We start from the raw sequence: 17158 nt of genomic DNA, 5'->3' as shown, positions 1-17158 counted from the left end.
GTATTTCTAAAACCTGTAATACGGGGGCTTTATAGATAATTCTATTTTTAACTCTATGTAAAACAATGGTACTCAGCTGAATCTGGTTAGACTGGAAGCCGACCGCCGACTCCCAATATAGTCTGAGAAAAAGCTACTCAGATGATGAACCAAGGAAAAAATCCTTGAAGAGAAAGCAAGAAAAATTGGCGGAATCTATATCTTTTATTAATAACAAATTATATACCTATCATCGCTTGCCTCAATCTAACCAGTTACCCAACATAGTAAAAAAATATATAGGTACCTACGTTAAAACAGATACTAAAGTAAAATCTATAGGTACTTAAGCGGAGATTGAATCTCTCTATCTCACTTCCAGTGATATAAGATCGAACCCTTCGCGTTGTTATCACGTTCTCAGCCTTAGACCTTGAGATATATAAAGATTTCTAGATTATACCTTCTTTCTGTTTAGTACTAGTAAACATATTTTATTGATTATTTTTCCGACCCAAATATCGACCAATAGAATTGCACCATTCGACGTCACGTGGTACAACCTACATGGTATTATACTGATAATTTTTTTTGAATATTTTCTCTGGTCGTTGCTATGTCAAACTGACAGGTTGTGGCCGACATTTGGGACGGAAAAATAATCGACCACGAGCTTCAAAATTCTCTGGCATTTCCCTCAAGGTTCCCTGCAAACAAATAAAGTCGTCAAGTTTTCCAGGAAAAATCACTCGCGCTTCGGGCTCGTGATTTTTTAACCTGAAAAACTTGACTCCTTCATTTGTTTGCAACGAACCTATCGGGAAATACCCGATAATTTTGAAGCTCTTGTGGTATTATAAGTGATTATTTTTCCGACCCAAATATCGACCAATAGAATTGCACCATTCGACGTCACGTGGTACAACCTACATGGTATTATACTGATAATTTTTTGAATATTTTCTCTGGTCGTTGCTATGTCAAACTGACAGGTTGTGGCCGACATTTGGGACGGAAAAATAATCCCCGAATACACGAGCTTCAAAATTCTCTGGCATTTCCCTCAGGTTCCTGCAAACAAATAAAGTCGTCAAGTTTTCCAGGAAAAATCACTCGCGCTTCGCGCTCGTGATTTTTTAACCTGAAAAACTTGACTCCTTCATTTGTTTGCAACGAACCTATCGGGAAATACCCGATAATTTTGAAGCTCTTGTGGTATTATAAGTGATTATTTTTCCGACCCAAATATCGACCAATAGAATTGCACCATTCGACGTCACGTGGTACAACCTACATGGTATTATACTGATAATTTTTTGAATATTTTCTCTGGTCGTTGCTATGTCAAACTGACAGGTTGTGGCCGACATTTGGGACGGAAAAATAATCCCGAATACACGAGCTTCAAAATTCTCTGGCATTTCCCTCAAGGTTCCCTGCAAACAAATAAAGTCGTCAAGTTTTCCAGGAAAAATCACTCGCGCTTCGCGCTCGTGATTTTTTAACCTGAAAAACTTGACTCCTTCATTTGTTTGCAACGAACCTATCGGGAAATACCCGATAATTTTGAAGCTCTTGTGGTATTATAAGTGAAAATTATTTGTTTTTTGTGGTTCTATCTGCGTCCCGAAGGAATTACTTCCCGGTATTGGTAAAAAGTAGCCTTTATCCTGTTTCGAGCTTTCAGTGTGTCAAACTTTATCATTTGTTCAATAGTTTTAGCATGATATACTTACATGTTTACTATATTATTTATTTCGGTTAAGCCGATATTATAGACAAACAAGTATAAAGTTTTATATTTATAATATGAGTAAGAATATTCAAGAATATGCTTTATTGGAGACTGACAAAAAATCATAATGGCTGTCCTATTTTATATTATAATCTTGTTTATGAAGGCTTGTTGTCGAGGGATTATCTAAATTCTCATTATCCTATGTTAATCAGTGTTATTTTAGAAATCGGTAAACACGAAAGATATAAAACTAAATTCAAGATAGGTTAGTGTTATTTATACAAAACGGAGAAGACAAATTGTTTTGAGTATTTTGCCTTATTTACCGTAAAGTTACTCATCTTCTCTGAGTGTAAAAAGAAAATAGAAAAACATAAACTGTCTCAAAAACGTACTTTGCAGTAAAATATAATAGAGAATTATATTTTCCTTTGCAACATTCTCTAAAGCGAGAAGGTAATAAATAAATCAGCTGTTTCAAGCGAGGCGCGGGTCGACTGCCACAATAGCGCTCATTTGTTTCTACCATGGAGCAAGAAAACAGCGGATATGCCATAACGAAGGTAGGTCACGCGCCTACTTGTAGTGGTGTGATAGGCGTAATCAGCTACTAGAACTAACGAGACATTCGGGTTCCTTGTCTTATAAAAACTAATCTGTCCAAGATTGGCCTTGATTACTGATGATTTTATTTCGCGGCGCTAGTAACATTTGTCGTCACCAGAACCCGCATTTTGGCGAGTTTCATTCTTAGGTGATTTTGCGTTATGACATCTCCGCTTGTTATTTGTTCTCCGTGGTTTTTGCAGCCGCCATTTTCTTTTAGCGCAACAAATATGGCGCTGTATTTGTTGTCATTAGTAGGGTTTTTCCTGAAAAGGTTTTAAGTAAAGTTTGGAGTGCTAAACACAGTAAATTAGGTGTGAAATTGTTTGTCCCTTTTTGTTTTCTAAGTTCCGATTAGTGGTTTTCCGACCGCTGCCTGTTTTAAAGCTGGTGAAATTGCACATGTACCTAACTAATATTATGTTCTCAGAATCGTATCTGAGAACATAATATTAGTTAGGTACATGTTTTGTTGTGATTTTGTTTCTGTATTTTTAAAACCCACATCTGAAATGATTTAGATTCAATATACAAAAGCGAAAGTAAAGCTACCTGTAACACTTCACCAAATGTTGGCAAATATAAATAGTCTAAATGAGAAAGGACATAGGTTAAGCTGGATTTTTGTTGGGTAAAGAAAGTAGAACAAACGAGAATAACTGCTTTAATTCTTCTTGGATTATTTCAATTTAATTAAAGAATCCTAGAAAATTTTCATTAAAAAAACTGGAATCGAGACTTCGAGAGTTCTCCTGTTTGTGGCAATATCCTTAGCAATCGTTTTTATTCCCGTTAGTGGCGGCGCATACGTCACAATGGACGTTTATAGCCCTTTGTGAGGGTGTGAACGCGGATCTTTGTACAACTTCGCACAATAGGATAATGTAGGAGAATGCTATGAGTGTGAGAATGTATTGGTTTGCAGATTAGAAGGGCTTTTGAAGAGGTACTTTCTTGTTGCTGAAGGAAATTGCGTATTTTTGGTACTTCGATGAAAATTTGTGTTGCTAGCTTATTTCAGCCATGAAGTTAATGCTATTAAAACATAAAAGTTTTTAAATCTGTCCGATATACATACTGTAGATATAAAAAGAGGTGTACAATTCCAACAATACTAATAATATAAATATTATAATTAATTTCATTTACATTGCAACTAATTTAGGAAGATGTGAAGATCTAACTAAATGATCACATTCAGATCTACCTTCACCTATCTTTTTTCTCCAAAAAATCGCATCAGCTTCCATCAATTTGAAGTCAAAGAGGTCACATATCTGGCTTACATTACCTGTGCGATTGGATTGTCTCTGGCGTTTCTTCAATATCTCACGTCTTTATGGGCTGAGCCCCCGGCTTGCCCCGGCCTGCTGGCACAATGATTTGTTGGCAATACACACCCGCTTCAGTAGGGGAAGCAGAAGCGTTTGAGGGTTATCGAGATGTGATTTGAATTTGTAGACCGTTTGTATACTTTTTAGAGTTTAGCTAAAGGGTAAAGCGGGACCCTAATACTAAGGTTTCGTTGTCTGTCTGACTACAGGCTGTATCTCATAAACTGTGAAGTCAGTTGAATTTTCACAGTATATATTACAGTTATATATTTTTACTAGCTTCTGCTAGCGGTTTCACCCGCATCCCATGGGAACTACTTCCCGTACCGGGATAAAAAGTAGCCTATAGCCTTCCTCGATAAATGGGCTATCTAACAATGAAAGAACACTGAAAAAAGTTTTGAGTAACAAATAACAAACAATTGAGTAACCTGTTACATAAAAATAGTGACTACATAACTATAGTTCTTATTAGACAAATTCAGTTTTGTTATTAGAGATCTGTTATTAGTAGCTCGACAAAAATGATAACTTCTTAACAAATTTATTATTCACATTGTACCAAAGTGTTCTAGAATAAATAACTTAATATGTGTATCATAAAACAAAAGTGTTATGTAAAAATAGCCACGTTTTATTGTTAGCGCGTACAAATCCGTTTGGTTAAAACTTGGTCATGGGTTTGGTATAGTTCTGTTATTAGTTACATCATTATAATATTATTGTAACCAAACTATTTTGTCATCTGTAAATGAACTTGTTGAATTATTTATGGCTGCCCCTCGTATTACTTCCAACAGTACGGAATTGTTATTTGTAACTGAACTTTTCGGTTAAAAGTAACATCACTATAATATTATTGTAACCAAACTATTTAGTTATTTGTAACTGAACTTTTCGGTTAAAAGTAACAGCACTATAATATTATTGTAACCAAACTATTTTGTTATTTGTAACTGAACTTTTCGGTTAAAAGTAACATAACTTTTTAGTTAGAGTGACTGCTCCGATCAGCCCGCGAAATTCAAATTTTCTTACGTTTTTTTGCAATTTGCAGGCCAGTGCTAGGTTGTATGTTGATTAAAATATTTTTCGCGATTGTAAGACGTATGTAGTTACAGAACTAATAATCATCAAAAGCATCAGTACAATCCTCCAAGTTCTAAAAGGTCTAGCAATGACTTTGACCTTGAAAAAATCTTTTTTGCTAGACCTTTTAGAACTTGGAGGATTAAACTGATGCTTTTGATGATTATTTAATTAGTTCTGTAACTACATACGTCTTACAATCGCGAACAATATTTTAATCAACATACAACCTAGCACTGGCCTGCAAATTGCAAAAAAACGTAAGAAAATTTGAATTTCGCGGGCTACCCTGTAGCATCAGCCTGAAGTGTTTTTTTTTTCTTGTAGATTTTCATTTACCTACCTATAAGAAGTTTTAGCAAGATATATCCTTCCCCAAATCTTACCTACTATGGTATTCATTTCGGTTACAAACTTGAGATAGAATAAGAAAAACAACTTTGTTTTTTACAATTATATTTATTTATTAAGTGTCAAATCAATTAATATTAGTAGGAACTTATAATTAATTCAGACAAAGAGCTAGCACACTATACCTACTAGCCAAACCTAGCTACATACACTTTTAGATGGTGGGGTGTCGTGTCCAGAGATAAGTAAATAAATCGAATACTAATTAATACACTTTTATTTTCTGACTCCAATTAGGTTACATACGATTTGGTACGGTCACAATATTTAGTAGCGTGCGTTGGTAGTGCGATATACGGGACAACTGGGGAGGCGAACACAATGCAAGTACAGTATGAACAATATTGATGCGTCGACAATTAGTGTAGGTCCCACTACATCATTCCTCCCCTTTTTTAAAAAAAAAAATTTTGACAAAAGATTTTTTTTTTACAAAAAAAAAAAAATATTCTTATCCAGTTACTATATAATCCAAGAAGTGCTTACAATGTTCACAAACAATATTATTAAATTACAGTCTCAACAAAAATTTGCTTACAGTATACATTTATACAATAACAACTTTGAAACAGGATGCTTGACGGGTTGTGCGATAAGCGCATGTTTGTCTCAGTACTACTGGCTTTGTACCTAATGGCCTAGTAATCAAAAGATACACCTCTCGTGCATGAGTGGTTCAAACTTATGTTCATTATTACAAATTGAATATCAAATACAGAGTAGAGAATCTATCTTCAAACAGGACAAAACGTGTGCGTTCGCGCAGCGGAATGTTGTTGAATTTAAAGATTTTAATTATGCAGATAATTAGTGTAAGACGTCCTATAATTGTGTATGGTAAATAAAAATTTGTGTATGCAGCCATTGTGGAGAAATTCACCAAAAACAGATTCCGCTGGGCGAACGTTGGCGAACGTTGTCCTGGCGGAACTTTTTTTCATCCATAGACTTTAGAAGAAAAGAGATGTGTCCGAAAATTAGTGTGTATTTGTGTATAATTGATTATGTATGAATGAAATCAGTGCATGCATAAACTTCGGAGAAATTCAAGTTTCCGCTACGCGAACGTTTGGCCATTAGCTAGTTTTCATATAAAGCGCTCACATAGAGAGCTGTAGATTTTTACGTACGTTGTTTTGAATTTGTTTATATTTGTTTAAAAAACAGATTTAGAAAAAGTTGTAGGGTTTAAAAGATAAAAATATAAACGTAAAATACACTTATTAGGTCTTAGTTCTTAAAGTATGCAGTTTGGGGTCTAGATTTTCACGTTTACACAAACCTTGTTAGTGTCTCCAACATGTTGCCAAGTATCAATGATGTTTCGTTAGTAATTAAAAAGTTATAGGATATTTTACCATGAATAGATCACTGTTTACAAAGCAGTCGAATATCACGACGTTCTAAAGTAATTGCATGGTAAAATGTATGCCAATAATTAGTTTAATCATTCAACTATTCACTTGCAAAATTTCATATCATTAAATTCAGTAATTAAAGAAAGACAATTATAATACTGACGGAGCATCGAAAACCTATATAATCCGACCAAGTTCGGATAGCTACAAAAAGCATATGTCTAACAACGTTCTTAACTTGGAAGGTTAGTATTTATTAATATGGTACAGTTGCGTACACAAGCGTTAGGAAAAAATAAAACAATTGTATGTCTTGATTGATAAATATTTTTTTAATAATAATGCCACTATCTACGATAAAAATTAATCTTCAATTAACAAGTACTTCTCTATTTAAATATAAGTGTACAAAAATATTTATATTATTATTACTTACATAAATTACTTAACTACGTGATTAAAAATAACGTTAATAAACGTTACGTATTTTAACTAAAATGTCGTAGATAGTGGCGCTATTATTAAAAAATATTTTTCATTCAAGAAATGCAATTGTTTTATTTTTTCCTAACGCTTGTGTACGCAACTGTACCATATTAATAAATATACTAACCTTCCAAGTTAAGAACGTTGCTTAGACATATGGCACGGCCGCTTTTTTGTAGCTATCCGAACTTGGTCGGATTATGTAGGGTTTCGATGCTCCGTCAGTATTATAATTGTCTGTCTTTAATTACTGAATTTAGCATACATTTTACCATGCAATTACTTTAGAACGTCGTGATATTCGACTGCTTTGTAAACAGTGATCTGTTCATGGTAAAATATCCTATAACTTTTTAATTACTAACGGAATATCATTGATACTTGGCAACATGTTGGAGACACTAACAAGGTTTGTGTAAACGTGAAAATCTAGACCCCAAACTGCATACTTTAAGAACTAAGACCTAATAAGTGTTTTTTACGTTTATATTTTTATCTTTTAAACCCTACAACTTTTTCTTAATCTGTTTTTTAAACAAATATAAACAAATTCAAAACAACGTACGTAAAAATCTACAGCTCTCTATGTGAGCGCTTTATATGAAAACTAGCTAATGGCCAAACGTTCGCGTAGCGGAAACTTGAATTTCTCCGAAGTTTATGCATGCACTGATTTCATTCATACATAATCAATTATACACAAATACACACTAATTTTCGGACACATCTCTTTTCTTCTAAAGTCTATGGATGAAAAAAAGTTCCGCCAGGACAACGTTCGCCAACGTTCGCCCAGCGGAATCTGTTTTTGGTGAATTTCTCCACAATGGCTGCATACACAAATTTTTATTTACCATACACAATTATAGGACGTCTTACACTAATTATCTGCATAATTAAAATCTTTAAATTCAACAACATTCCGCTGCGCGAACGCACACGGACAAAACTTTGATTTTACCAATATAGAACTGTCTTAAACTAAGTACAAAAAGTAACCTTTGTGTTATACTCTGTTCTCCTCTCTTGGCGTCATTGTGGCCGGCCGGTACCAACAATACAAACTATGCAGAATGTCCTACGATCGAAAAACAAAATATAACACAACACGTCCTGTAACTACCTTAAATCTATGTAATACACTACTCATATTCGTCTATTACAGTTGCGGAACACTTCTAGAGAGTCCGTCTTGACATTTAATGTGATTACATACATAATAGGTAACATGAAATATACATAATTTAAGTATATTATATACGAAATACGTTAAAGGTAGTTATCATGCCGGGTTACTCTGCTATACATATTAAAAAATAAAATTACACGCTTGGCCTACTCGTACGAATGACCAAGAGTCTCCAGTACCCGACATGATGACGCCATAAAAAATATACATACATTCACTACTGTTTAACGTTCACTACACATTCACACAAATATAATATCACTTGAGAGAACGAGGGTTTTTGATCAGAATATTATTATCAAAGCACAACTTTGGCTGTTGACGGCGGACTCATTGTATGTTGAGGTTGCACAGTTTCGACCTTAATACTGGGTAAGGCTACAGAACTGGCTACCATTTCTTTTCTTAGCCATTTCCTCACGCCTCTAATGAATCTTCGTTTCAGTGCGTAGGCAAATACCATGATTAACATTATTATAATAACTATCATCACTACGCCAATAATATTTAGCTTATTATGCACATGGGCCACATTAGATAAATTTTCGTTTACAATTACGTTCTCTTTCGTTTGATTAGAACCCATTTTGCTAATTTAGTCCACTATACTGATGTTTCGTCTCAACGTAAATGAAATTAAAAATCACGATACCACCATTTGAAACTAATTCCATTCGTAACCTACGGTATATTTTAGAGGGTACTAATAGTAGTTCATTGAATAGACAATTAGCTCTGTATAAGATACGGAGCTAATTGTCTAACTGAGGAGCTATTTAAAAAAGTGTATGGGGCGACGTTTTTAAAGTAATATATCTCTGTTGATTTTCAACCTACACCTTCTTTGCGTCAAGACAATTAATATATTTTTTTCCAAAGTGGTAACTGTTCGATCTGATAGAAACCAATATTTATTTTTTAATATTTTTATTTATGCTTAGTTCATGGAAATTTAGATAAAATAAACTGTAAAATGTACCATAAACATTGAAATTTGTTTTATCTTTCTAGCTTTAAAATCAATAGATATATTATTTTGAAAAATGTCGCCCCAGACACTTTTTTTAAACAGCTCCTCAATTAACTAAGATATATAGCTAATTTTCTATTCAATTAACTACTATTAAATAAAATAAATAAATAAATATTCCACAACTATCACACAACGCCATCTAGCCACAAGCTAAGCAGAGCTATTGTTATGGGAACTAGACAACTGATAAACTTACTTATATATTTCTAAATACATACATATTATAGATAAATTACAACCAGACACAGAACAAATGATCGTGCTCATCACACAAACATTTGTCCTGGGTGGGAATCGAACCCACGACCTCTGGCATAGCAGTCAGGGTCACTAGATCAACAGGCCAGTCATATTAGTACAATATAACATAGGTTACATTATAGGTTCCTATCGGGGGCAGCTTTTGTTTTTTTTTTAGTTTAAGATTACAGTGTGATTTACATTGATTGAAAAGTAGCCCCATTAAGTAGTAGGCATACATAATTGGAGATGCTATGATTGGGCTCTCTGTGTAACGTACAATTTACCATCATGAGTAACATTGATATGACAAGGTACATATGATAATAAATTATCATGAAACATATATATCCTTTTCTTCACATCAGAATACTTGACTTCAAAACAATCTAAATGAAAATTAAAATCAATCGTCGATAGTAATGTAGTTTCAAAAATAATTTTGTCTTCGTTGTATATATAAAGATTATTGACATTCATAAATGTAACATTTCCGATATCATCATAATTCCCAGTTACATTATGAAGAAGAATCGTCCCAGGTTTATAAAGAATACTCTTTACTTTTGCCCATGTAACAGATACAAGAGATAGACTCGGGTCTAAATTTAAGTAAGATATAACAGTACTCGGTCAAGTTTTGAGATTCTCTTTGTAACACCAACAGAAATAGGAGATTTCAATGAGCCTTCAACAAATATTTTGTTCAACTGCAACTGGTGCTTTTTAGCTAAGCTAAGAGTAATATTGCGTCGATTAAAGTTAGCTCGAGCAGAAATTTTTGAAACGCGATGCTTGGCCTCGTATCGCATACTCCAAAAGTTTACAAGTGGGCCAAATTTTAAAATCATTGAAGGGTAATGGACCAAAAAGTGAAATTTAGGTTTGAGGGTTTCATTACTTAATTTTATATAAAGCTCGTTGAGTTCACTTATTAAAAATTGTAATAAATTACATTTTCTTTATTAAATATAGTACTCATTAATAAGTTAATTATGTTTCGCAAAGTTAAGTAAAGGGTCCAGTAACGGTCATCAGTTGGGACGTAATCGCCCACAAGCAAATTAAAGTATCTCACAAATGACAACATTTCAGAAGCTGATAGTCGAATAACATTATTTGTTATTATTTGACAAGGTCTACTTGAGCTGTCTGGACCAAAGTCAAAATGTTCCATTCTGTCATTCAAAGTTTTGAATGTGAAATATTTTAATTCGCTAGTATATTTTACAATAATAAATGACATGATGTACTTGGCTACGCCCTCTAAAATATCGTGCATTATGTCAACACCTAGTTGGTCAAATAAACTAAAGTTAGTAACTGAGAGCCATACACATTTTTCTTTGATACCAGTGTGAGATGAGGAGTTAAGTAGTAATTGGGCGTTGTAATTTTCAGAATTACGAAGCAAATTTACGTTTTCAAATAACTGATCTTTCAAGTTTTCTTTTGACACATTGCAAATACGGCATGGAAAGTTTGAAGAAAATGTTTCATTAAATCCGGCAATTGAGTGTATCCCAAGGTTGTCTCCAAGAATTAGCCCTAGTCTGAAATACAATTTGCCTTTATATTCAGGCACATCTATGTTCACACCAGTTTCTGATAAAAAATTTAATTCTTGTATCAAAGGTTCAAATATCACATTGTTTCCAAAAACTATTCTATCTGTGGAGTGAAATAATAAAGCCAGAAATATGTTATCTAGGGAAGATGTTCGGTCCGAGGCATGCAAGCAACTGAAACATACACAGCTCCTAATTTGTGTATTCCAGAATGAGTTCCAAGTACATTTCCTGTCTCATAATCATCAAAATACATGAATAAAGGAAATACCAATTTACCATCATATTGTTCAATGACACTTCTCCAATAGTTACCTTGGACAAAGTTTTGCAAACAGTTAGAGTTCAAACCGTTAACATAATCGAATGTTTCTTTGATCACACCTTTGAGTGAAAAAAAATTTTGCAACACGAATCGAAGAGGTATTAGCTGCTCTGTACATTCTACTGATTTATATTTGACTACCCCTCGTTCTTTGATATTACACATTCTATTACCTATTACAACTTTTTTTGGTGGTATATAAGTCCCCTGCTTTTCTAAGAACCCAAGTCTTTTGAATTCAGTGTCAAACTCCTTACACTCATCTTTTACAATAGACAAAAGCTTTTCTTTAAAAGGTCTAATATAATTTCCTTGTTCAGCAGTTGTCGTTATTTCTGAAAATACACTTTCTATGTTTGATGTTAAACTACTACACATATACCTGTGTATGCCATCGACTACATCTTGAATGACATTTCTCGGAAGCAGAGGATTTGCATACAGGGATGAAATAAAATGAACTAAAGCATACTTGTTAGTTTCTAATGGGGGTTCAACAAAATTCAAGGAGATATTAGAATGTGAATACGAGGGTTGAAGAACTGATATATTACTAGTATTTTCAGAATGTGTATTATCAGAATCGGAATTTAATATCCTACCCCTAGCAGTAGCATGACTATGGTATAGATGTTTTCGATAGGTATTCCTTAAATGGAAAGAACGATTACAATCATCTTCAATGCAATGATAAACACTAAAATTTTGTCTTTCATGATTCAAAGAAAAATGTGTCATTAGGTTTGGTACACTTGTCAGGTCTTTCAAACATAGGAAACACTTGGGCATTTTAGTTTGTATGCTTATATGCGATTTATGTGATCAATGCTTGTTCTTTATGTTTTAATGCCGAGATCCGATATAAGTGTATTTACTGCAGTAAAGCTTTTATCATATTTCGTTTTTAACTCAAAAAGTACAGTTTGTACAAACTGCCAGACATGACGGGACTCTTTAGGATATTCAGCATTCAATACAAAAATCGCCTTTAAACAAGCTTCTACAGCTTTTGTAATAGTTGGCATTTCATATGTTATGTTATTAATCACTATGTACCTTGCTGTAATTGATTTATTCGGTGACACAACTGCAATTACAAAAGGTTGCATTTGAAGGCCCATTTCCATAAGCTTGTCTCTTTTTCTTGTTATCTCTACTGCTACCTCAGCTGGACTTGCGACTTGAGTTATGAAGCCTTCCAATACCTCTTGCTTTGATGGTCTCCATTGTGTCTTTTTAGTTGCTTTCTTTGTAGAAGTAACATTTGATGTGCTCATCAAAAAAGGTAGCGATGTTAGAGCGGCTAAATCAGTTTGTTCTTCATTGGACTCTGTAATAAATAAGAAAAATAAATAACCCTCTTTCTAGCTGTCAGATAACTAAATAACCCTTCAGGTATCTCCATCAAAGGAAGTAATCATCAATTATCATCATCATCATGTAAGTTACAAGGCCGATGAACGACCCGACAAGCCCTGGTTGCCAATCATCATCATGATTGTGATTCAGCCTGCATTGTCCTAACTAAACCACGAACAACATAAAAATCTTTCACCCAGTTTATTGTTTCCTGTGATGTGAACCGACAACCTATGAATCAAAAGTCAAGGCTGTGAATGACTGGACCATGGAGGTAGTTATTTTCACATAAAAACGGATATCATTAGTGCAAAGCTATTGCTGCTGCTGTTTATTTAGAAGAAGTAAGAACAACAAATATTAAAACGAAAAAACCTTATTCACTTACCATCAATCTCATTTATTAATCCTTTCTTTTTTGCAATGCTTATAAGTTTTGATTTAATTAAGGGCCAATTTTCATTAAACTTGTCTCCGTAGTCTGGGTACATTATCTTAAAATCCTTCAGTAACTGAAAATAAATGTTAGATTAACAGAAATCAAGTAGAAAAAAAAATTAAGTACCTAACTGTGGTTTCTAGTCACCATATATTACCAGTTGCCCTTGTTTCGAACACCACCTGAGGCAAATAGGAATGATTACCCACAAAGCAGGAGCAACTGGGAATATAGGATAAACTTCAAGGGCAAACTACTAACATGACTTACCAAATATATTCCACCGGACAGATTGATAGCCTTATATTTTGTGAAATAATTTGAAATCGTCATATTTTTAGAAGCAAGATCGTTTAACCTTTCTTTAGTAGTAACTTCCCAATATGATTCTACCATTTGCCATGGATCACAGTTGTTCTGAAGCCATAATAACTTCTCTGATATGTCAACACTTTTGCTTCCTTCGAGGTGACTAATAGCTTCCTGTGCACTTGTACTGGGCCGGGGGGAATATTGCTCATTTGAGTTTGAACTGCTTGAGGAGCAACGTCTTTCAAAACTTTTAATAATTCCTGATTTGATAAAATCTCGGCGACGTTGTCGATATTGGTCTAGTAATTTTCCTTTTGCCGAAGTCTTTTGCAGCGGGCTGAAGCTTGCATATGGTATAAAATATACCGATGAACTTTCCTGTTTGAAGATTTTGCTTATTTCATATGCCAGTTGATAAAACCTTGAACTAGGAATTTTTTTCTCTGCATCGTTTTTCAGCTCGTGTGTAATTATAAGATTGCAAAGTCTTCGCCTGGCTGCATTATTCAAGAGACCCTTTTCTTGGTATTGCAGCAAAAGACCTTTGCCTTCATTTGATGAACTTAGGATTCCATATAATTCCTAGAAACATTTATATAATTAATAATAGAAAGAAAAAAAAACATAAAAATGTAAGGCTTTGGAAAGAATAAAATACAGTCTTAAAATAGTCAACTGTTCCTCTTTCCTCCCCAACACCTAGAATTAAAAAATCTTAGCAAAATCCTAAAAAGAATGTCAAAATAACTAACGCAATCATATTCCGGCTTGTCCTCTTCTATTTCATTACTTGTTTGAGACATTTCAGGGGTGTCCTCATCATCAGGTAATGTCTGTACAACTGGCAAATCTTCCACTGTATACAGCATTATTTGGTTGTTTGAGTCCGGAGTAGTATTAGTACACTGAAATATAAAATAATAACCTGATCAAACTCTAACATAGTTTTATATGACGACCACTGTCCGAGACAGTGACAGGGACTGATGCCTGAACATGAATTCCAAAGCACAGGAAACCTACTCGACAGACAACAACCCTGGATTTGGTTCGGCCTGCATTATCCTAATCAAACTGGGAACAACTTCACAAAATGACTTTCATGCTCTAAGTATTTTCCATGGGATTCAATTCCACAACCTCTGGATCAGGTGCCAAAGCCCCAAACCACTAGACCACAGAGACAGTAATGAAATTAAAAAGTAATCATTACTAACATACATACATGAATTATAACATATATACATGTTTTTATTAAATATTTTAATGTTAACTAGCAAATGTCACGCAATTTCACCCGTGTAGTTCCCGTTCCCGTACTATGGAGATAAACTATAGCCTATGTTACTCAGGGTAAATGTAGCTTTCTAATTATAAAAGGATTTTTGAAATTGGTGCAGTAGTTTTTGAGTTTATTCATTACAAACATACACACACACACAGAAATACAAATCTTTTCACTTTATAATATTAGTGTAGATTTAAATGACTAATTAAGTATTAATTATTGTTATTATTACTTACAGTGTTCTCAAAAGCATTTGACATTATATTGGTCAAAAGTTTGATTTGTGTCGTCAGCTTAGCCCGGTGTCCAATAATTGGCACTAAGTCTTTCAGGTCAGCCTCTGACAACATTTGGAGAGTCTCCACATCAATGGATTCTTCTGAAATAATATGGATAAGTTTAGTCTTTTTATCTCCGCACTAAGTCAGTTAGTCAGCTTGTTTACTAGTACCACGGGACTTTTCTTAATAAAAATAAGAGTTGGTTGAGAGAGGACAGGCCCTAGGTTATGTAGGTGCGGGGGTCAGTGGTTCATCTTTGGGTGTGGTAGGTATGCAGTTAATAATATCATACACTAGGAAAGCAAAAGACCTGCATAAATAGTCAAACAATAGCTCATAACAGTCCATTGCTGAACATATATGCGTTCTCCTATACCTACTGCAGAGTAGTTACTGTCATAATCTTCATGTTTGGAAGAAAACAACTCCGCCCCTAAGACGACCCACTGACCAAGAAAACGCTGCTACCCGTTTCCTGGCCTACGAAGGTACCTATTAGGCGGTAAACCTTGACATCAGTCGTCTTGTGCGACACCCTGATGTGTAGTAGTATGGTGCTTGCTTTTCTACTTTTCGGCAAAGTAGCACTACGCATCTAAGAAGAATGCAAAAGTGCATCTAACGGGAAATGCCCTGTTCAAAATAGTGATTTAACGAATGAAACACTATTGTCCTAATTATGTAAGAAATAGAAGTGAAAAACACTCACCCAAAAATTTTGGAATGTAAGCTTCCAATCCCCAAGACCGCAGATAGTCCGAGATCGTTTTCTCTGCCGCCTCGTCTACCGGCGGCGGCTCCATTCTTGAAATCTTCTTGACGTTGCTTGATGATATATGATTCATGCATAAAATCGAAAACGCCGGCTTTCCTGCTCGCCATAGACGATTGCACAACAGACACACATCCACTACCTCTCGCAACGCAACACGAAAAGAACAGGTTTCTACAGGTTCGTGACCGTTAGTGTTTTATGTAACCAAAACGTTTTGTTATGCGCAGCATAACTTTATTCGCCACCCATTATATTGCTGTATTATTGATAACCAAAAATATTCTAAAACCAACATAATCAATATTAGTTATTCTCAGCCAAATTTTTTGTTTATTTTTAGTAACTTTGCAAATCAAATCTCAACAATACTATTTAGCTGGTAACAAACTAATATAGCAGACTTGAAAAACAGCAACTATTCGTTAAAAAAATAGTTTTAGTTGGGTCAACTGTAAAGTCACAAGTGTGTAGATTATAGCAAAACATATTATGTTGCAAAGTGCCGAAACCGAATTTTGTATTGGATAACATAAAATTTTGTAGCTTATAACCAACTCAAATAACAAAAATATTTTTGTAAAATGCAACAGAAGCAGTTGATCAATACGTAAATGAAATTCGTTTGTCTTTTATCAAGGTTTGGTTATTTGTGAATTAACTCAACTAGTTTTGTAAAATACTTTTTTCAGTGAAATTTTCAAATCGGACCAGTAGTTCCTGAGATTAGCGCGTTCAAACAAACAAACAAAGAAACAATCTCTTCAGCTTTATAATATTAGCATAGATTGCAACAGTAACAGCAAATGTAAAGTAGATTAAAATAATATTTGAAAGAGGCGCATACTGATATGATTTTTAGCCGTTTTGTAAGCAATGGTGCTTACATCATCTGCCTAACCTTTTCCCAACTTTGTTGGGGTCGGCATTCAGATCGTTTATTATTACACCACTACATATTACCTATATCTGTAGTCCACTAAATATTACCTATATCTATAGTCCACTAAATATTACCTATATCTATAGTATGTAGTGTCTATTGCCGCATATATAGTATTGTACCTATAAATATAGCCGTGTCACCGGTCAGAATAAGTAACTACGAGCTTAGCAACTCCAGTTGATCCCACAAACACTGGTGACGTCTATTGATGTGTGTCTATTGTTCACACGTATATGCATATACATAAACTTTGTATATAATCATTGGAACTTTCTATAGGTAACACCTACTGTGCTCGTTTGAGTAGGCGTTTAACTAAAGGTAAATAATCTTGATAGAACTTTTAATAACTTTCAAAAAGTGCTACTTAGCAGCCTCTGAATAAATGGTTTTGAGTTTGACTAC

General features: G+C 34.2%; 3 protein-coding genes across 6 annotated transcripts in view; 1 reads left to right on the top strand and 2 right to left on the bottom strand.

Moving 5' to 3' along the window:
* LOC110383678 (protein lin-37 homolog) overlaps positions 1-17158 on the bottom strand; it is a 358932-nt gene that overhangs the window by 73732 nt on the left and 268042 nt on the right. The gene's annotated exons all lie outside the window — the stretch shown is intronic.
* The window catches only part of LOC110383717 (uncharacterized), a 74365-nt gene that overhangs the window by 1879 nt on the left and 55328 nt on the right, over positions 1-17158 (top strand). The window lies entirely within an intron of this gene.
* On the bottom strand, positions 9601-16503 carry LOC126053971 (uncharacterized). 2 transcript variants are annotated; one of them, XM_064035789.1, is made up of 6 exons: positions 15745-16503; positions 14991-15133; positions 14219-14371; positions 13425-14048; positions 13104-13227; positions 9601-12686 (listed from the first exon to the last, which is right to left on the bottom strand). In XM_064035789.1, exons 1-6 carry the CDS (start codon positions 15878-15880, stop codon positions 12193-12195), a joined length of 1674 nt encoding a protein of 557 aa, XP_063891859.1. In that variant the 5' UTR covers positions 15881-16503; the 3' UTR covers positions 9601-12192. The 2 variants fall into 2 exon arrangements, with proteins under 2 accessions (XP_063891859.1, XP_063891860.1); XM_064035790.1 differs by having other exon boundaries at positions 14991-15130.

Source organism: Helicoverpa armigera, chromosome 8 (genome assembly GCF_030705265.1).
Source record: "Helicoverpa armigera isolate CAAS_96S chromosome 8, ASM3070526v1, whole genome shotgun sequence".
Classification (NCBI taxonomy): Eukaryota; Metazoa; Arthropoda; class Insecta; order Lepidoptera; family Noctuidae; genus Helicoverpa; species Helicoverpa armigera.
Note: the sequence above shows the minus strand (reverse complement) of the source record. Positions and strands in the feature narration are given on the sequence as shown.